General features: G+C 49.0%; 1 protein-coding gene across 1 annotated transcript in view; it reads left to right on the top strand.

Annotated features, from left to right (window-relative positions):
• The first annotated feature begins 7,924 nt into the window (after positions 1-7,924).
• The window catches only part of SLC25A29 (solute carrier family 25 member 29), a 62,857-nt gene continuing 49,418 nt past the window's right edge, over positions 7,925-21,363 (top strand). The window contains exon 1 of the mRNA XM_029597937.1: positions 7,925-8,290. Coding sequence (XP_029453797.1) covers positions 8,257-8,290 — 34 coding nt within the window. The 5' untranslated portion in view covers positions 7,925-8,256. The remainder of the gene's footprint in view (positions 8,291-21,363) is intronic.

Genomic DNA, 21,363 nt, shown 5'->3' with positions numbered 1-21,363 from the left:
GCCTCAACCCCGTCCACCGCAAAGGCCGGTAGGTCCACCGTCTGGTTGACGTGAAAAGCGGAAACTACCTTAGGCAAAAATGAAGGAACAGTACGTAGAGAAACCCCCGAATTAGAAATACGGAGAAAAGGTTCCCTACAAGACAACGCCTGAAGTTCCGAGATTCGGCGAGCCGAACAAATAGCGACGAGAAAAACAGCTTTGAGAGTGAGATCCTTGAGAGTAGCTCTTCGTAGGGGTTCAAACGGAGAAGTACAAAGGCCCCGGAGAACCAAATTTAAACTCCAAGAAGGACAGATAGGTCGCACCGGGGGACGCAAATGTTTAACTCCTTTTAAAAATCGTGCAACATCCGGATGCATGGCAATGGAAAATCCGTCAAGTTTACCGCGGTAACAGCCTAAGGCTGCTACCTGCACACGCAGAGAATTATAGGATAAACCCTTCTTCAGACCCTCTTGCAAAAAAGTCAGAATATGAGACACCGTTGCCTTCCGCGCCGGCACTTCCAGACCCTGACACCAGGAGTCAAAAACCTTCCATACCCTGACATAAGCAACCGAGGTAGAGGGCTTACGAGCCTGCAGAAGAGTAATAATGACCGACCGGAATATCCTTTCTTTCTCAATTGCCGCCTCTCATAAGCCAAGCCGCTAGACAAAAGCGATCGGCCTGGTCGAAAAATACTGGACCCTGCCGAAGGAGTCGAGGCAGACGACCGAGCCGCAAGGGGCCGTCCACCGCTAGATTGATGAGGTCGGCGAACCACGGCCTCCTCGGCCACTCCGGAGCTATGAGAACGACGGGTCCCGTGTGGGATTCTATGCGACGCCATATTTTCCCCACCAATGGCCACGGTGGAAACACATACAGAAGAACGTGCGCAGGCCAGGGAAGAACTAGCGCGTCCACGCCCTCCGACCCGTGTTCCCTTCTGCGACTGAAGAAGCGAGCTGCCTTGGCATTCAAACGAGTTGCCATGAGGTCCAACCGGAGAGTTCCCCACCGGCGACAGATGAGTCTGAGTGCCTCGGGAGACAGTTCCCACTCTCCCGGGTCTAGTCGTTGCCGGCTGAGATAGTCTGCTTGAACATTGTCGACTCCTGCGATGTGAGACGCCGCAATCCAAGACAGGTGCTGCTCTGCCCACACCATCAATTGGCTGGCTTTGGTTGCTACCGGTAGACTCCGTGTACCGCCTTGCCGATTTATATACGCTACCGTGGTTGCGTTGTCGGACAAAACCCGAACTGCTCTGTCCCGAATCAAAGGCAGAAAGTGCTGTAACGCTAGGCGAACCGCCCTTGTCTCCAAACGATTGATCGACCACTTGGTCTGAGGAGGCGTCCAACGTCCCTGAGCGGACTGAGACTGACAGACTGCTCCCCAGCCCGTCAGACTGGCATCGGTCGTGACAATGATCCATTGAGGTGGCTCCAAATCGGTGCCTTGGAGCAAGTGGACCGGATCCAACCACCATTGGAGACTGGTCCTTGCTGGGGGTAAGAGTGGCAAAGGTATCTGAAACTCTTCCGATTTGGGGTCCCAACGAGACAGAAGCGCCCTCTGTAGCGGCCGCATATGCGCAAACGACCACGGAACCAAATCCAGTGTGGACGCCATATATCCAAGAACCTGTAAGTAATCCTATACCACAGGCAGGGGAAGGGCGAGGAGACGGCGAACGTGCGCCATCAGACGCTCCATCCTTGCCTGTGGGAGAGAAACCTTTCCCACTTTCGTATCGAACGAGGCGCCCAGAAATTCCAAATTCTGGGAGGGGATCAGATGGCTCTTGGGGTAATTGACAACCCACCCCAAGGAGTGGAGCCGGTGAAGGACTGCCTGAATCGCATCTTCGCAGAGACGTCGCGATTTTGCTCGGATGAGCCAGTCGTCCATATACGGGTGTACCAACACTCCGTCTCTCCGAAGACTCGCCGCCACCACCACCATTACCTTGGTGAACACCCTCGGAGCTGTCGCCAGACCGAACGGAAGAGCACAAAACTGGAAGTGAGACCCCAGGACCATAAAGCGCAGAAATCTTTGATGGAACTCTTGTATTCCTATGTGCAAGTAAGCCTCCGTGAGATCTAAGGAAGCCAAATACTCGCCTTTGTGTACCGCAGCGATGACCGAGCGCAGGGTCTCCATCCGAAACCGCGGTATGCGCAATGCCCTGTTGACTCGCTTGAGATCCAGAATTGGCCGAAATGTGCCCTCCTTCTTGGGAACGATGAAATAGATGGAATAACGGCCCGTGCGTTGTTCGGCGGGCGGCACTGGCACTATTGCTCCCAGCGCCTGCAACCGCTCCAGGGTCTGAGCAATCCGCTGTTGCTTTACCAGAGAACCGCTGGGAGAGATAAGGAACAAATCGCGCAGGGGCCTTGCAAAATCCAAGGCGTAGCCGTGAGATATAATGTCGAGGACCCATTGGTCTGAGGTAATTGTGGCCCATTCCTCCCGAAAGTAAGAGAGTCATCCTCCTACCTCCGGGACGGAGGAATGGACCGGCGTCCCTTCATTGAGCCGCCTTAGAGGTGGCGAAGGTATGAGACGCCCCTGCGCGTGCCGGCCTTCTACCACGAAAGGAAGGAGTCCATGACTGGGAACGCGTAGACGGCTGTCGTGTAGCAAAAGAGGACCCCCTTCCCGATCGAAAACGGCGTTGCCCGCGAAATCGTCCGCGGAAGGTACCCGAAGGGCGAAAAAATCTAGGCTTGTCCTCTGGCAACTTGAACACCTTATTCTCCCCCAAAGATCGAATAAGGTCTTCTAACTCGGTGCCAAATAACAATTTGCCCCGAAAGGGAAAGGAACCGAGTTGGGCCTTGGAGGAAGAGTCTGCTGCCCAGTGACGCAGCCAGAGTAACCTCCGTGCCGACACAGCCGAAGACATAGACCGGGCCGAAGTGCGGAGGAGGTCATAAAAGGCATCCGCGGCGTAAGCCACCGCGGATTCTATACGGTTTGCTTGCTCTGCTTCATCCGGAGGCAGATCTTGAGATGTCAACATCTGTTGTACCCAGCGAAGGGTAGCCCTTTGTACCATGCAGCTGCAAACGGCCGCCCGTACCCCCAAAGCTGAAACCTCAAAGATGCACTTAAGCAACGTTTCCAGCTTCCGATCCTGAAGATCCTTAAGGGCCGTACCCCCTGTTACGGGAATGGTGGTATGTTTAGCCATGGCAGTGACCGCCGAATCCACCCTTGGCACCCTAAGGAGCTCCAAGGAATCAGCAGGGAGAGGGTAAAGCTTATCCATAGCGCGGCTGACCCTAAGAGTTGCCTCCGGATTATCCCATTCCCGGGATACAAGCTGAAACAGTTTATTGTGAAAAGGAAAAGCATGCGCAGGCGTGCGGAGCCCGTCTAATTCAAAATCCCCTGGCTGGGAATTGGAGTCAACCTGGGGTACTGGAATCTTTAGTTCCCGAAGAACATGGGCAATCAAAGGATCCAGTTCTTCCTTATGAAATAACCGGAGTATCTGAGGATCATCCCCCTCAACCGGGTCCGTACCCCCTACATCCATATCAGGATCCGGCGTGGACGGATCCTGTGAAAGGGGGACCGGAGCCACATGCTGAGGGGGTTTTGGAGGGGGAGCTGAAGGAGCTGGAGCAGCCTGCTGCGGAGGTTTAGGAGGAGCCGGGGCTGCATCCCCCAAGCCAAAGAGACCAGTAGAAATTCTCCCCCGTTTATCTGGGGCAGGAGTACCCTGCTCCCATTCCGTTTCGGCCTCCATATAAGCCTTGTGGAGCAAAAGTACAAATTGTGAGGTAAAAGGATGAGGCCTCTTTAAAGAACCTCCTTTTGCTCCCCCAGGTGGCAAATTAATAGGCCCTGGTAACCCGCGGGGGCTAAGGTCCGGTGGGGACAGGGGGGGGAGGTCCTCCCCTTCGTCCGACGAAACCGCGTCGCAATCTGAATCATTTAAATGGCTGCCGAATTCTCCAAAATGGCCGCCGCCCCCGGTATCGGCAGCGCGGACTGCCGAGGTTTGGCCGACGCTGCCCTTGCCCCAAGCCGCGGGGAAGAGGAGCTCCCGGCCGCGGCTGACCCCTGCGAGGAACCCTCACCCCCGGGAAGGCACCGGGAGCAAAGGCCCTCGCGGGAGAGCCGACGGCCCGGCTCCCCACATGCCGTACAAACAGTTCCTCGGGGCATGGTTTTTTATTTATTTATTTATTTATTTTTTAAACCAAAAACCGGCGCGAAAAACGGCGCGAGCGGGGACTGGGTGACAAGCCACCCCTTCCGGAGACCACAGTGAGGAACGCAGGCAGTGGACACAATTACCTCGTTTTTTTTTATCGCTGCCACCAGCAGCTAAGATTACCTCACAGACAATTTGCTTGTGGAGCCTGCAGGGGGTGTAGCACACCCGACTAAACTTACTTCTCCGAGGAATTAAACTTCTCAGGAGGCGGATAGGGAGAGTGACCGGCCCACCGATTAATCCTCCCCTCCTCTCACTGGGTAAGACTGAAAAAAAAAACCCCGGGAAAAGGCTGTAGGGCAGTGCCCTGCCTGGCCTGCTACGGCTCCACTTATTAGTACCAAATTAGGTACAAACCATTAATTGATCTAGTCACAGGATTTCTCCTCTATATTAAATCAAACCTGATAGGGAAACCCCTTCACAAATCAATTTACAGGAGATCAGGACCGCAAGGTTATGCTCTCTCATCTGCTGGAGTCAGAGATATACTGGAGGATCGCAGGGGGCGCACCAGGGTATATCAGTGGTGCCTTTTCAGTTTCTCTCTGACTCCATCTGCTGGACGGGAGGCATAACCCAGCAGTCTGGACTGATCCTGGTACGTACAGGGAACATGGAATTGCCTCAGCAATGGGTCAACTATCTTCAAAGTAGTGTGAGTTGCTGCTCCAGTGTCGGATCTAGTTTCTCTTCAGCCTTGCCTTCATCCCTTCAGCTTGTCCATCCCTCGCTTTGTCTCCTCAGCCTTGACCAGCCTTGCCTTCATCCCTCCTGCCTTACCTAGTGATCACATGGATTTCCAGTATTGACTTAGCCTGGACTCTCAGTATCCCTGCCTGCCACCTGCCAAAGACCTTAGCCTGGATTCTCACTATGCCCGACTACCATAAACCTTAGCCTGGACTCTCGCTATCCCTACCTGCTGTCTGCCATAGACCATAGCTTGGACTTTCATTATCCTTGTCTGCCGCCTGTCTCCGACTTTGGCCTGTTCCCAGATCTGCTCTTCTGCCTGCATCCCAGAGACTGCCACTTAAGATCTGCTGGCCCCCGGAACCCAAAGGCTCAAGCAAGGGGAAAGGAGTTGGTACAGACAAAGCTCCAGTCCAGTCTCTGCACCATCTGCTCTGCCAGTTGGTGATGAGGACCTTGAAGGTTGTGTCAATCTCACCTCAACACAAGGGTCCACAATCCTAACATATTGCTGAGGACAGGACCCGACAGCCCTGTCTTCGCTCCAAGCATTACGCGGCCTGGCTCAATGAATGCAGGAACAATAGCAGGACTCAATCAGGTTACCATGGCCCTGAAAAGATTAGCTGCCAGAATGGATACCCTGAAGCCAGGTTCAACACCGGTACCAGCGGTTCCCTCTCCACCAGTGCTGCCTGCTTCCACCAAACTAGTGCTGTAACTTCCAGCATCTCTGCATTACATGGGGGACACTAAGCAGTGTCAAGGTTTTATTAACCAATGCTGGATGCACTTCCAATTGCAGGCCATGTTGTTTCTGGATAATCGTGCTAAGGTCACATATCTCCTATCCCTCTTGGGTGGTACTGCCCTGGCTTGGGCCTCTCCTCTCTGGGAACATGAAGACCCCATGCTCCAGAACCTTGCAAGTTGAATTCTGCCTCTAGGCATCATAGTGGACAATACTTTGAAATTGTCGGCTCAGTGTGCTGCAGCAGACAAAAAAGCAAACAAAATGTTAGGAATTATTAGGAAGGGAATGGTTAATAATACGGAAAATGTCATAATGCCTCTATATCGCTCCATGGTGAGACCACACCTTGAATACTGTGTACAATTCTGGTTGCCGCATCTCAAAAAAGATATAGTTGTGATGGTGAAGGTACAGAGAAGGGTATGGAACAGCTCCCCTATGAGGAAAGGCTGAAAAGGTTAGGGCTGTTCAGCTTGGAGAAGAGACGGCCAAGGTGGGATATGATAGAGATCTTTAAGATCATGAGAGGTCTAGGGGGCATTCCATGAAGTTAGCAAGTAGCACATTTAAGACTAATCGGAGAAAATTCTTTTTCACTCAACACACAATAAAGCTCTGGAATTTGTTGCCAGAGGATGTGGTTAGTGCAGTTAGTGTACCTGGGTTCAAAAAAGGTTTGGATAAGTTCTTGGAGGAGAAGTCCATTAACTGCTATTAATCAAGTTTACTTGGGGAATAGCCACTGCTATTAATTGCATCAGTAGCATGGGATCCTCTTAGTGTTTGGGTAATTGCCAGGTTCTTGTGGCCTGGTTTGGCCTCTGTTGGAAACAGGATGCTGGGCTTGATGGACCCTTGGTCTGTCCCAGCAAGGCAATTTCTTATGTTTTTATGTTCTTAATCAGGAAGAGGCACTGCCCTAGCTACTGACATGTTACAAATCCGTCAGAGCTTCCAGCCTCTTACTGAATATGCCATAGAATTCTGAACCCTCGCCTCTGAACTGAACTGGGGTGAGGAAAGCCTTATAGCCATTTTCCTTTAGGACTTGCAAGCCAGATTATATCATTATAGCATGGATGGAGGGGGGCAATGATGAAAATATGGCTAATCAGTAGTATTAAACTGGAAGCCTAAGGATATGAGCATTACCACTCACATGCTTTTTGTTTGCTTGGTTTAAATACCAGATGATCTAGAGAGGCTTAACTAATCAATTGTTTTTCATCTGATTATGGATTTTCTTCTGGTAGAAATTAGTCTAAGTCACAGTCTCACCTGAACTGAACTCAGTGTGTCTTCCAAATCAAGACAACAGAAAGAGCATTTTCCACTCTAGAAACATTACACCCTAGCTGATCAATCATGCATAGTAGCATAGGTCAAAACCTGCCATGATCAAGGTATTTTGTGTTTTCCCTTGACTAATATTGTTGTACTTTCTTCCTAGTGGAGGCAAAACTGTTAACAGAATTTAAGAAAGCCTGGGGTAAGCATAATGTCCTGTTCAGATACAAATGAATGGCTTATCACGCTGCAGCTGGATGCCCGGAAGTTAATTCCTTGTTCTTAGCAAAGAACGCTCGTCATCTGTTTATTGCACCACGCGTCTCGCTTCTTGTTAATTGCAACTAAAAATATCTTGCCCTCTGAATCCTCCTCTCCTCAGAAAAATGTTAACTTATTTACAAAAGAAAACCATGTATTTTAGTGAACAGGCCATTCTATCAGGATCCTGACAAGTGTGGGGAATATAATATTTAGTACATAGAAAAGAACATGTGGATATCTTTGCATATCTAGAATAAAAGCAAACCTGTACAAAACGCAGGACATCTTCATTTCCAGATTTTACTTTGCCTGGTAATTTTTCTGTGTTTATTACAACTAATACAAAAAATGGGGGAAATCGGTGGGGGGGGGGGGGGAAATGACTCCATTTAACTGGGCATATAAAATTTTGCTTCTTACACTGATATTTTCCCGGAAAAAGAAAATAAAACGAAAACTGAAAACGAAAGTCCCTAAAAAATACAATACCTGGGGTGGAGCGGCCCCCTTCTTCGTCTTCGTTTTCTGTGCAGAGGAGACTATTTACTGTAACTCCCCGATGCCAGACGGATTGGCGCTAAGGGAAAGCGGCCAATGGGAAGTGGAGGCGGGGAGGGCCAGTCACGGGGGTGTTGTCTCCAAGTCGCCCGCTGATTGGGCAGTCCGCCGTCCCCCAGAAAGGATATTTGTACTTTCTCCGGCGGCGTCAGAAATAGAACGCAGCGCATCCCCGCCGGCCCCCAGCGGTTATCAGAGACTGCACTTGCCGGGGCCGAAGGTCGCCGAACACCTGGCGGATACCGTTGGCATATTTTTGTTTTTTTTTTTTTTTCCCCCAGTGTTAGGTGGAGCTTAAGAGGTAGATTTACGCCGGGAGCCGGTCTCCGGCTGCCGTGTGATCCCTGGCACTGAGCCGCAACCGCCTCTCACGGATCTTGCTCCCTGCCAGCACCGGGGAGACGGAAGGAGGCTTTCTGCGGAGGGGGGGGGACGATCTGCCTGGAGCGCGGGGCTCGCGGGGGCAGGCATGGCGCTGGATTTCCTGGCAGGATGCGCTGGGGGTAAGAAGTTCATGCAAACTCTTTTTTCCCCCCAGGTGGCGAGGGATAGGGTGTCGGTGGTTGCACCCTCACCAGTGTGCATGTGCTGGGGGGGTGGGGGATCGGTGGCTGCACCTCCACCCGTGTGCAAGCGATTGGGGGGGGAGGAGGGGCGTGGTTGCACCTCCCCCCCCGTGTGCATGTGCTTGGGGTCTGTGCTGCAGGAGGAGGAGTGTTTGCGACGGGCCTACCCGGACCCGGAGCTGCTGCTGCTGCTGCTGCTGCTTCAGTGGCGTGCGCCGGCCCAGGCTGGTGGAGAGCAGAGCCGGGAGCTGTTCTTTGTTGGGAGCAGGGAAGGCCAAGTGCAGTTTCTTGTGTCCTTCTCCCCCCCCGAGAGCTGGCCGGTGCCTGCTTATGCACCTGGGTAGGTGGGGGGGATGCCCGGGAGGAGGAGAATAGCCCATGCGGTTGGGCTCTTGCTATGGCTGGGATTCATGCCGCGCTTGTACTTTTCCATTTAGTAATGCAGCTGCAGCGGCCGCCGGCGATCGCGGCTATAACCGCAGAGAGACGTCGGTGGGGCAGGGGCAGGGGCAGGAGCTGACAATCCTCTGCGCGGATGTACCTTTCGATTTCTGTTACTGGCGCCTTGGGACTTGGTCTGGTTTTGGCTCCCGCTTTCTATTTTCATGTGACGTCGGCCTGATTTTTGCAAAGAGGAACGCGCTATGTGGTAATCGTCCTTCTGCCATTCAATTTCCCAAGCGCTCCTGCTGCTGGGGCTTGATGACGTTTCTTCGCTTGCTGTACTTTACGAAAGCAAGCTTGTGAAAGAGTTGTCAATCTAGGCGTGGACTGAGATAATTTAGCGGAGGAGGGTTGTTATAGAAACGGCAGATAGATAAGGCCTGTAAGGCCCATCTAATTTTCCCAGTTTATTAACTAGAGTTAGGGGTAGGTAACACTGGTCGTTAAGGGTCACAAGGAGGCGAGCATTGGAGGCTATGCATGATCATACACATGAGCTAAATTTAGAAAGAATGAAAGTAGCACATGCAGTGTTATCCCATGCCTATGCAAAGTGGCTACTCTGAAAACTAGGACAGGCTGGGGGCTTTTAAGGGCAGAGCTTGTCAGCCCTGGTCCACTTGCTCTGTGGCTTCCACCTGACTGCTTTATAACTGCCTAGCACATGCCTTCTTATTTATTTGCAAAATTCATATCCCACCCCTTACCAAACTCTGTTGTAGGCAGGCCTTGCATTCTCGTTCTGGTGCAGCTTCCACTACGGCTGCTAAGAGGCTGGACCTTGCATTCACCACTCTGATCCTGATTTTCTACTGCATTTGACCAGGGCAGCTAGTAACTGGGTTGCAGGCCTATTCAAACAATTATTGTGCCTCCACCACCCATTCATTAAATCTCTGTCCTAGCCCCACCAAAGAAAGGGGAAATGGCTCCAGCAATCTAAACTTTAAACCACCAGTCTAGCACTCAGCTCTTCATACTCTTCCCCCAGAACGCAGGCCTAGTGAAATGGTATTTAGTGTCCATGTAAAAGTTGTCATGCATCCCCTCTCTCTTCCCCCACCCCAGTCTTCTCCCCCTATCCAATGCAGAATACTGCATTTATAAAAGATTTTACATGAAAAAGAACATTCAAAGTAGTGGAGGTAAAAATCTCTTACATTATATTATATTCACATGGAGTTCTATGGTGCTAACCAGAAAACCTGCAAAAAAGGCACTTTGAGTCCATAGGGTAGTTGGATGTGGGCTTAACCCTCAGAAAGCCATGAATAAACAATTACAATATAATAAACATCCCCTACCAAAACAGCACTAATTGCCAGGCCTCAAACAGTAACAGCCCTACCTATGAAAAGGTAACACTACAAATATTATACCAGGCCCTAAAACACCAATACACCACCTGTTAGGAAAAGAGAACATGCCAGGCTGCTATAGATCCCCCCTACATGCTTGAAGAATACCTCTCCCTCAGTCACCATGCAGACCCTCACCAAATACACAATAAAGCAACCATAAAGTATAAATAGGAATACGCAGGCAAAAACAGACCTAGAAACCGCAACAAGCCAGACTCTGTGTGCAGTACAATAGTGAAAAAACAATCATCACCATTTCTCAGTTATCAGATACAATAAAAATAAAATATATCATAATAGTAAAAATATTAATAAAAATAATATTCCAAAACAGCTGATGAAGAGATCCAATAATTAAAAATGCATATTTTTTTAATTTTCCAAATACCAATCAAATATTTCAAACAGCAGACACAATTAACACCCCAAAATTAAAATTAATAAGGATACAAAAAAATTCACATTCCCTATACCTGGGAACTTTTGATTTCTAGTAACCCTGAAATTGTCATGGATTAGTGGGAATGGGTGCATAAACTTTCTCCTCTCTCACTGTCCCTCTCTCTGTATATATGTAAACATACATATACACACGCCCCCCTCTCACATACCTGCTTATACTCCTAGACATGCACTCCCTCACACTTACTAACAGTTCATATATATGTATTCCCTCTCACAGACACACGTGCGTACTTCCTCTGGCACACACATGTGCCTCTAGGCCACCTCTTCTTTAGTTGGGATCTGCTGGCAGTCTCAGGACTTCACGTTGGCTGCCAGTGGAGTGGAATCTGGCAGCTGGCCCTGGACTCTTTTTCACTTCAGCTGCTGGCAGGTTGTGAACCGCCGGAGTAGCCTTGTCCATATCCTCACCACCAGTGGGTGGGATCTGCCAGGTGGCTTGTCCTCTTCCTGATCACCAATGGGATGGGGTTTGCCGGGCGGCCTGTGGCTGGCCTTCTTGACTCATAGTCTTGGCAGCTGGCAGGATAGGTTCTGCTGGGTGTACTGAGGCTACGGTGACCCTGCTGCCTCAAATTCAGGCATCAGTGACCTCCACCGAGGCACTGCACTATGCAAGTGCAAGACAGGCACCTCACAGTAACAGCAGCACAAACTCCTTCCACTGCCAGATACATTGTGAATTAACACAAAACCTTGCAAAACCAACACTCATAATCTATATAGCAAAGCTATCATAACAGTAGTAACATCAAGAACTCAAACTAGAACCCTACCTGTGAAAAAGCAGCACTGTAAATATTACACTGGGTCCCAGAATACCAATACACCACCTAGGGGGAAACTAAACAAACCCAATTGCTATAGATCCCTACACAGTCACTACACACTAGCAGAATCTCTCTCCTTGGTCACATATGCAGAGCAGCGACAGACCCTCACCAAATACAGAATAAAGGATCACAAATTAGAACCAGCAATACACAGACACAAACTGAAATAGAAACCCCAAGAAGCCAGACTCTGTGTGTAACAATGTAAAAACAAACCCACCATTCCTCATAAAACAAAATCAAGAAACATAAAACATCAATTATAAGAGTAAAATCATACTAATACAAGAATATTTCAAAACTACTGACAAACAGAACAATATCTATTAAAGTCCTACATTTTTTATAAATTTCCCGAGCACCAATAAAAGATTTCAACAACACACACATCAAATAACACCCAAAAATTAAAACTAATAAGGATACAAATAAAAGCCCCTGCTGTCTATACATGGGAACTTTTGATTTCTAGTTAGCCCTAGATTAAGGATTAGGGGGCTAGGTGAACACAAACTTTATCCTCTCTCACACACACTTGCATATTCATTCTCTCTCACACAGACACTCATGCTTTTATATTTTTTGCTGGCAGCCTCAGAGCCTCTCTCACTCCTGCTGCCACTGTCACCACCGCCATGTGGCTGTTGGGGAGGAGCTGATCACTCATCGCTGCTTCTGGCACTGAAACCCGTTCAGCTGCCTCCTCTGTGCATGCCCTGCAATGTTAGAAATTGGCAGGACCAGCACTTCCTCCATGCTGGTCTCGGGCATCGCAGTATCAGCACAGAGAAAGTGATATTCTCGCGAGTTGCACTACCAGACCGGCAGATATGGGGAAAGGTGTCCTCCTGTGCTCGGCCGCCGGTGGGATGAGGTCCACGGCTTTCCTCCTGTGTTTCAGCTGCCACTGGGATCGGGTCCACTTACAGCCACGTGTACCTCCTCCCACGGAATGACACTTCACTAGGCCCCAAACAGCAGAGGTAGGCACTCTTGTCTTTCCATCCCGGCTCACTGCTGCTGGCGGCCCTCTGGAAGCTTGTTCGTGGTGTCCCCTCCCCGTTTGCGCACCCTTGCCTTCGATCATGTAACGCACCTGATTCAAGACGCTCCACTATGTTTCCCTTGATAGAGATTCCATAAATTTAGCCACCATGGAGGTCTAACTGCCTTATAGTTAACAACGTCCTACATATTTCTGCTTTTATGAAGAGGGATAACATCTGCCTCTTTTCTACTCCTCTGGAATCACTATTGTCTCCAACACATGATTGACTACTACTGCTATTTATTTCTAAAGCTTCTGCGCAGACAGGACAAAGTCCATTCTCCATAGAGCTAAAGTCTGCCATAAGACATGAGATTTGGGGGGGGTCATTATTATGGAAAATTGTTAAACCCAAGAATGATATGATTAGGAGAACCAGGGGTTAAGACTTAAAAGCAGTCTCAAAAAGATGGATGTTTAGGCTGGGTAAGGCCAGGGAAGGAGCATTATGCACCAAACAATAAATATATTCCAGGCATACAGAGCAACAAGGTAGAAAGCATGGAATCTGGAGTTAGTGATCAAGGAAAAGGGCATAAGAAATGCCATACTGGGTCAGCCCGAGGGTCCATCAAGCCCAAGATCCTGTTTCCAACAGTGGCCAGTCCAAGTCACAAGTACCTGGCAGGTACCCAAACATTAGACAGATCCCAAGCTACTACTGCTTATTAATTACTGTAACGGCAGAGTTCACCAGGAAGGGTGTAGGGAGAGAGCAGAGATGAGGTAATGAGGAGCTGCAGCGTGAATGCATTTCTAAGCATGTAAGCTTGAATGTGGACTTGAAAAGAGGGACTAGAGGGGTGTAGGAATGACATTGGTAGAAGATAAATGTAATGGGAGATCTGTGAGGAGCAGGTTGCTGTAGTCTAAGCAGGAGATGAGTGTGGATAAGGGTTTTGGTAATGTGTTCAATAAGGAAGGGATGGATTTTGGTGAGGTTAGAGAGAGACACATTTTAGTAATATTTTGGGTGTGTGGAGAGAGAGTGGGGAGGCTGAGGTTTCAGGCTGAGAGAACCAGAAGGATGACAGAATTATCCACAGAAACAGAGAAAGGAGGAGGGTGGGCTTGTAGGGAAAGATGAGAAGCTCTGTCTTGGCCATGTTAAGTTTAAAGTGATTGCAGGACATCCAGGCAGCGATGTCAGACAAGCAGGCTGAGATTCAGGACTCAATTCCTGGTAAAATTTATTGTATAGAGGGAGGTAGATCTGAGAGTCAGCAGCATAAGATGGCCCTGAAATCCATGGAAAGGGATCAGAGGATGAAAGGAATAGGTATAGAGAGAAGATGTCCAAAAGCAGAGCCCTGAGATTCATCAACTGAGAGTGGGATAGCGGTTAAGAATTCACCAGAGCATACAATGAAAGTTTAACTGAACAAAACCTCTTTGTGCTCTCTTAGGACCTAATCTACAAAAGGATTTTTCCCATTTTGTGCCTATGGGGAAAAATATATCTGGTTCATAATCTTCTAGGATGTGTCCCATCTGACCCCCTTTGCTTTGTCTGCTTTGTTTTGCTAGTTACATGAAACAAACAATAATGGCATCATTTTAAGAGTGGTCAAAGATATGGCAGCTGGGATTCAATGCCAAGAAGTGCAGAGTCATGCATCTGGGGTGCAGAAATCCGAAAGAAATGTATGTGTTGGGGGTGAAGGGCTGGTGTGCACAGAGCAGGAGAGAGTCCTTGGGGTAATAGTGTCTAATGACCTGAAGTTCACGAAGCAGTGTGACAAGGCGATAGCTAAAGCCAGAAGAATGCTGGGCTGCATAGAGAGAGGAATATCGAATAAGAGAAAGGAAGTGATGATCCCCTTGTACAGGGCCCTTGGTGAGGCCTCACCTGGAGTACTGTGTTCAGTTCTGGAGACCGTTATCTCAAAGGGGACAGAGACAGGATGGAGGCGGTCCAGAGAAGGGCGACCAAAATGGTGGGTGGACTCCATCGAATGACTTATGAGGAGAGGTTGAATAACCTAAATATGTACACCCTGGAGGAGAGGAGGAGCAGGGGTGATATGATACAGACTTTCAGATACTTGAAAGGTTTTAATGATCCATGGTCGTCAACAAACCTTTTCCATTGGAAACAATTTAGTAGAACCAGGGGGTCACGATTTGAAACTCTAGGGAGGAAGACTCAGAACCAATGTCAGGAAATATTTCTTCACAGAGAGGGAGGTGGATGCCTGGAATATCCTTCCGGAGGAAGTGGTGAAGACTAAAACTGTGAAGGATTTCAAAGGGGCATGGGATAAACACTGTGGATCCCTAAAAGGTTAGAGGATGGGAATGAATGAAAAAGCTTGGGGGTAACCTTCACGGAGCGGCAGTTACTACCCTTAACAGAAACATGGGAGTAACCTGCAAGAAGCAGCGGTTGCTACCTTGGAAAGCTTGCTGGGCAGACTGGATGGATCATTTTGGTCTTTTTCTGCCATCATTACTATATTAGTATGTTTGTTACTATGATCATGAATAGAAAGAGTGCCTCCTACACTGTGGCTCTGATTTACTTAAGCATGGGGGGGAAATTAGCAAAATAGGCCAAAAGGAGAAATTAAACTAATTAGCTTCTTAATGGTACTTTATATAGCGCTATCCCTGGCAGAATTTGTAAGATGAGTAGCACTTTAAGAAAACATGAGTGATCAGACAACACACGTCTGTTATTTTTAATGTTTCAATTTAAACTATTATGTATCACAGAATAGCACAATCATTAAACAAACCATAGCAATAAAGGAAATAATAAAAGGGTCTTGTTCAAAAGTTTGCATACCCTTCGTTCTTAATATCGTGTGCTGCCTCTTTTTGTATTAATGACAGCTTGCAGCCTTTTGTGATATTTCTGAATGAGGCTCTTTATTTTCTCATGTGGTAAAGCTGCCCATTCCGCTTGGCAAAAAGCCTCCAATAAATTCATTGATTGTCTGGGGAGAACTCAAACATGCAGTTCATGCTAAAGTGGGTCAATGATGTTGAGGTCAGGAAACTGTGATGGCCACTCCAGAACCTTCACTTTCTTCTGCTGCAGCCACTGAAGGGTCAGCTTGGCCTTATGTTTCAGATCATTGTCATGTTGGAAAGTCCAAGTGCGCCCCATGTGCAGCTTCCTGGCAGATGAATACAAATTCTCCTCCAATATTTTCTGATAAGATGCTGCATACATCCTGTCACCAATTTTGACTAAATTCCCTGTGCTGCTGTAGCTCACACATCCTCAAAACAGCAGAGATCCACCTCCATGCTTCATGGCAGGAATGGTGCGCTTCTCTTCATAGGCCTTGTTGCTTCCTCTCCAAACATAGCGTTTATGGTTGTGACCATTAAGTTCCAATCTGGTCTCATCACTTCAAATTATTTTGTTCCAAATGTTTTGAGGCTTCTCTAGGTGCTGTTTTGTAATGTTGGTGCAGCAATGGCTTTTTTTCTGGCAATTCTACCAAGCAGCCCTTTTTTGTTCAAGTATCTCTTTATTGTGTGTGCTGAAACACCCATGCCACTTTGTTTCAGAGAAGCCTGTATTTCAATAGAAGTTGCTTGTGAGTTTTTCTTTGCATCCTGACAAATTTTCCTGGCAGCTGTGTCTGAAACCTTTCTTTGTCTACCTGACCAGGGTTTGCTATTAACAGAACCCATAATTTTCCACTTCTTGATCAGAGTTTGAACAGTACTGATTGGCATTTTCAAATCTTTGGATAACTTTTCATATCCTTTTCCTTATTTAGAAAGTTGAACTACTTTTGCTTGCAGATCCTTTGACAGTTCTTTTGCTTTCCTCATGCTTCAGTTACCACCAAAATCAGTGCATCCCTAGATGAAATGCACAAGGGTTTCTCTCAAGAGCTAAGAAACTCAATTGACTATTTATAAACAAACACTAATTACAATCAAACAAGGCACAGGTGTGGATACCTACCCTTCATTGCCATCTCAACCTGTGTGTGTCAACTTGAGTGTATATTATCAGCCCAAACATTCAAGGGTATGCAAAGTTTTGAACAGAACCATTTTATTTCCTTTATTGCTGTAGTTTAATGATTGTGCTGTTCTGTGATACATAATAGTTTAATTTGAAACACATTAAAAATAGACGTGTTTTGTCTGATTACTCTTGTTTTCTTAAAGTGCTACACATCTTACAAATTCTGATAGGGGTATATCAACTTATGAGCACAACTGGATATATTAGTTTTTGGCCTGTTATTTTATTTCTATAATCCTTTTGCTGATTTACGGGTAGATTTTAAAAAATTGCTCGATCGCGTACTTTTGTTTGCGCACCAGGCGCAAACAAAAGTACGCTGGATTTTATAAGATACGCGCGTATCTTATAAAATCCGGGGTCGGCGAGCGCAAGGGGTGCACATTTGTGCAACCTGCGCGTGCCGAGCCCAGCTGAAGCAGACTTTCTAAAAATGTATATATCTGTGATATTTACCCAAACTACAGAATCTCTGAGAATAGAGACATTTGTGAACAATCACTATGGTCTTAAAATTAATTCGCCACTGAATGGGAAGCCAGTGCAGTTCCTGCAGCTTTGGGGAAATGAGCTTCCCTGATCTGTGCACCAGCAAGTAATCTTACAGCTGCATTTTGTACTAATGACAGAATTCATACTGAATGTTTTGGTCGTCCAATATACAGACCATTACAGTGGTCTGCTTGACTAATAAGGGCCTGTAAAACTGTTCTGAAGTCTTCTGTAGGTATTAAAATATTTTAAACATCTCGGCATCTTTAACTTGAAAAATGCCATCCTGGCCACATTTTGAATCTGCGCCTTCATACTCAAATTAAAATGACATCCAGGCTTCAGGCCTCTGGTACAATAGGCAAGGAAACATTATCAAACACAATATTGGTTGTTTCCCACCAGTACCTTTTTTTTCAATCCATAGTATCTCTTTTTTTTTTGCAGATTCAAAGCAAACTTACTCTGATATAGGCAAGTATTAATGGAACAAAATTCTGATAATGGAGAGCAGGAGTACCACCACGAGGGAGACATGGAATAACAAACCAAATGGTGTCTGCATAAATAAAGTACATGACACCTAGTGAATCCAAAACCTCACCTAGAGGTTGAAGATAGATGGATAAAGCAGATCTCTGCGAGGGTCCAGAAACCAGTGCCTTCCAGGAGAATCACTTATTGCCTATCGGCACCTGTTTTCTGTCTTTCAAAAAGGATGCCCTAACCACTGAAGAGGTTAGGGCTGTTCAGCTTGGAGAAGACGGCTGAGGGGGGATATGATAGAGGTCTTTAAGATCATGAGAGGTCTTGAACGAGTAGATGTGACTCTGTTATTTACACTTTCGAATAATAGAATAATAGTACTACAATCCATCATTCTTTCGAAGCTCGACTATTGCAACTCCCTGTTTCTAGGTATACCCGCCAACACTATCAAACCATTACAGATGGTTCAGAATTCAGCGGCTAGAATTCTAACTAACACTAATAAAAAAGATCATATCACCCCATTCCCTGTACGTACCAGGATCAGTCCAGACAGCTGGGTTGTGCCTCCTCTCCAGCAGATGGAGTCAGAGAGAAAACTGAAAACACCCCCTAGATATACTGGTGTGCCACCTGCGATCCTTCAGTATTTTCTCTGACTCTAGCAGATTGAGAGGCATAACCTGCGGTCCTGTCCTGGTCAGGTTGTTCGTGCTGGGAATTGCTCTTTTGGCTGGAACAAGTGGTTACTTACCTTCTGATCTGTGTTGTTCAGTGTTGTCCGTCAGTTTTGTTGGTTTTTATTTGGTGTAGCGCCAGCGTGAGCAAAGTGGCAGGGCAGGCACAGAGGGCATTGCCCTCCTTTAATTCCCGGATTGCTGTGTCCCAGTAGGTTGGGGGAGAGATTACCGGTGGGCCGGTCACCCTCCCCCCTATTTACCAGGGTCCCTTGCCCTGAAGGGGGTTTTTAGTGTAAAAAAAAAAAAAAAAAAAAAAAAAGTAAGGTTTTTCTTTCTGCCTTCGAGCCACTTAAGACCCGTTGGGGACAGGCAGTGCGCTCCGTTTTTTGTAGCCCCGGCCTGCCGTGCCTCTGTGGACTCCGGAGGGGGTGGCTGTGTCGCCCGGCGCGCATTGCAAGCCACGTTTTTTCCTTTACCTGCATTTTGGCGCGAATTGCTGTCTGCCTCGTTTTCGTCCCGGGATGCCGCGGTCTTCGGCCTGCACGGCCTGCGGGAGGGCGGGGGCGCGACTCTCCCGCGAGGGTCTCTGCTCCCGATGTCTTCCCGGGGGCGAGGGACCCTCGGGGGGGGTCGAGCGCTGCCCGCAGCTGTCTCTCTCCTCCTTCATCTTCGCGGCAGAGCAAGCCGCCGGGCTCGCGATCTTCGGCCCCTCCTCCCTCGGGGAGGAGGGCGGCGGCCATCTTGGCCACGCGGCGGGCGGAGCTCTCTGAATCGGAGGAGGATTCCTACCCTCCTCCCTCGCCGCCCGATCTAAGGACGGAAACGTCGCCTGTTTTGGAGGAGGAGGCAGCCCCTCCCCCTTCTGGTGCAGGTAAGACGGATTTAAAAAGATCGGTGCCTTTTTCGGCTGATTTTGTGCTCTTAATGCACAAGGCTTTCTTGCAGGCAGAGGCAGGATGGGAAGCTGAAGGCCCCCCCCCTCCCAAACTTCCCAGGATCGTGGGAGATCAGGGGAGTGTGAGGGATAGTGACCCTTGTCCGCGGGCTCCCGGGGACCAGGGGGCTCATGACCCCCGTCTGCCGGCTGCAGGAAACGCGGGGGCTGGGAGCCCCAGCCCGCGGGGGGGGGGGGCACAGGTCAGGCCGACCAAAGTTTCTTGCCAGATCCTTCGGGGGACCCGGATTCGTTCGTCGGGAGCGATCCGGGTTTAGTTGAGGGGGACGACCCCCAGGTGCGCCGCTTGTTCAGCAAAGAGGAGTTAGGATTTTTAATCCTCCATGTGCTGAAGGAGTTGGAGCTTCCGACCCCGCATCAGGAAGCGGACACCTCCACGGGGGACGTGGCTATGGCGGGCCTGAAAGCCCCCCCTCAGACTTTTCCTTTGCATCATAAGGTGTTACAACTTGTTTCTAAGGAGTGGGAGGTCCCAGAAGCTTCGCTGCGAGTGAGCAGGGCGATGGAAAAGCTGTATCCCCTACCGGCGGACTCCCTGGATCTCCTAAAGACCCCCTCGGTGGATTCGGCGGTAACGGCCGTAGTCAAGCATACCACCATCCCCGTCACGGGGGGGATAGCCCTTAAAGATCTTCAAGATCGAAAGCTGGAGGTTTTGCTGAAGCGCATCTTTGACGTGGCAGCCCTAGGGGTCCGGGCAGCGGCATGCAGCAGCCTGGTGCAGAGAGCCAACCTGCGCTGGGTTCAGCAGCTGCTTACTTCGCAAGAGCTACCGCCCGGCGAGGCGGAGCAAGCCAACTGCGTGGAGGCGGCAGTGGCCTATACAGCGGATGCTTTATATGATTTGTTGCGGACCTCGGCTCGTGTTATGTCGTCCGCAGTTTCCGCGAGACGATTACTGTGGCTCCGTCGTTGGTCGGCGGACGCTTCTTCCAAGGCGCGCCTGGGTTCTTTTCCTTTTAAGGGTAAGCTATTGTTTGGTGACGAGTTGGATCAGCTCATTAAGGACCTGGGAGATAATAAGGTTTACAAGTTACCAGAGGACAAACCGCGTCAGGCTCGGTCCTTTGGAAGTGCCAGAGCTCGTTTTCGGGGGCAGCGACGGTTTCGAATGGGAAGAGGTGGCTCCTTTTCCCAGAAGCAACCGGCGAGGTCCCAGTCTTGGTCTCCTTGGTCTTCTTCCTTTCGTGGCAGGCGGCCTCCCCGTGGGGGAGCTTCGCAGAGCTTCGCCTCCACCAAGCCAGCTCAATGAAGGCGCGCAGGCCCACTCCTCGGTTCAGCTTATCGGAGGTCGGTTGTCCCGATTTTGGGAGGAGTGGGTCAAAATAACGTCGGATCAATGGGTCCTCGATGTGGTGCGCCACGGTTACGAGTTGGATTTTGTACGTCCCCTCCGGGATCTCTTTATGATATCGCCATGCGGTCCCCTGGAGAAGCGACGGGCAATCGCGCAAACACTAGACCGTTTGCAGGCTCTGGGGGCGGTGGTACCGGTCCCGCCGGCCCAGCAAGGGACGGGTCGGTATTCCATCTACTTCCTGGTTCCGAAGAAGGAGGGCACGTTTCGACCAATCTTGGATCTCAAGGCGGTGAACAAGGCTCTCAGAGTGCCTCGATTTCGTATGGAGACGCTCCGGTCTGTTATTGCGGCCGTCCACAAGGGAGAATTTTTGGCTTCTTTGGATCTGACCGAGGCATACCTCCACATTGGCATCCGAGAAGGTCATCAGAAATACTTGAGGTTCATGGTAATGGGGGACCATTACCAGTTTTGTGCCCTTCCGTTCGGATTGGCGACTGCTCCTCGGGTGTTTACCAAGGTTCTCGTAGTGGTGGCGGCTTCCTTGCGTCGTCAGGGCATCCTGGTACATCCCTATCTAGACGACTGGCTCATTCGGGCAAAGTCGGAAGCGGCGTGCAAACAGGCGATCAGCTTGGTGGTGCAGCAGCTCCAAGCGTTGGGTTGGGTGGTCAATTTTGCAAAGAGCCGACTGGTACCGACCCAACAGTTGGAGTTTTTGGGCGCCCGATTCGATACCTTGTTAGGCAGGGTGTTTCTATCTCATCAACGCATGGTCAATCTAATGACACATGTGCGGACCCTGATGGACCGGCAGAAGATTCCTACGGCACGGGATTATTTACAGGTCATTGGTCATATGGTGTCTACTCTGGAGATGGTACTGTGGGCTTTTGCGCATATGCGACCGTTACAAAGGGCTCTCCTCTCTCGCTGGGATCCCATATCC

The sequence above is a fragment of the Rhinatrema bivittatum genome, chromosome 4 (genome assembly GCF_901001135.1).
Source record: "Rhinatrema bivittatum chromosome 4, aRhiBiv1.1, whole genome shotgun sequence".
Classification (NCBI taxonomy): Eukaryota; Metazoa; Chordata; class Amphibia; order Gymnophiona; family Rhinatrematidae; genus Rhinatrema; species Rhinatrema bivittatum.
The sequence above is the reverse complement of the archived record's forward strand: the minus strand, read 5'-3'. Positions and strand labels throughout refer to the sequence as shown.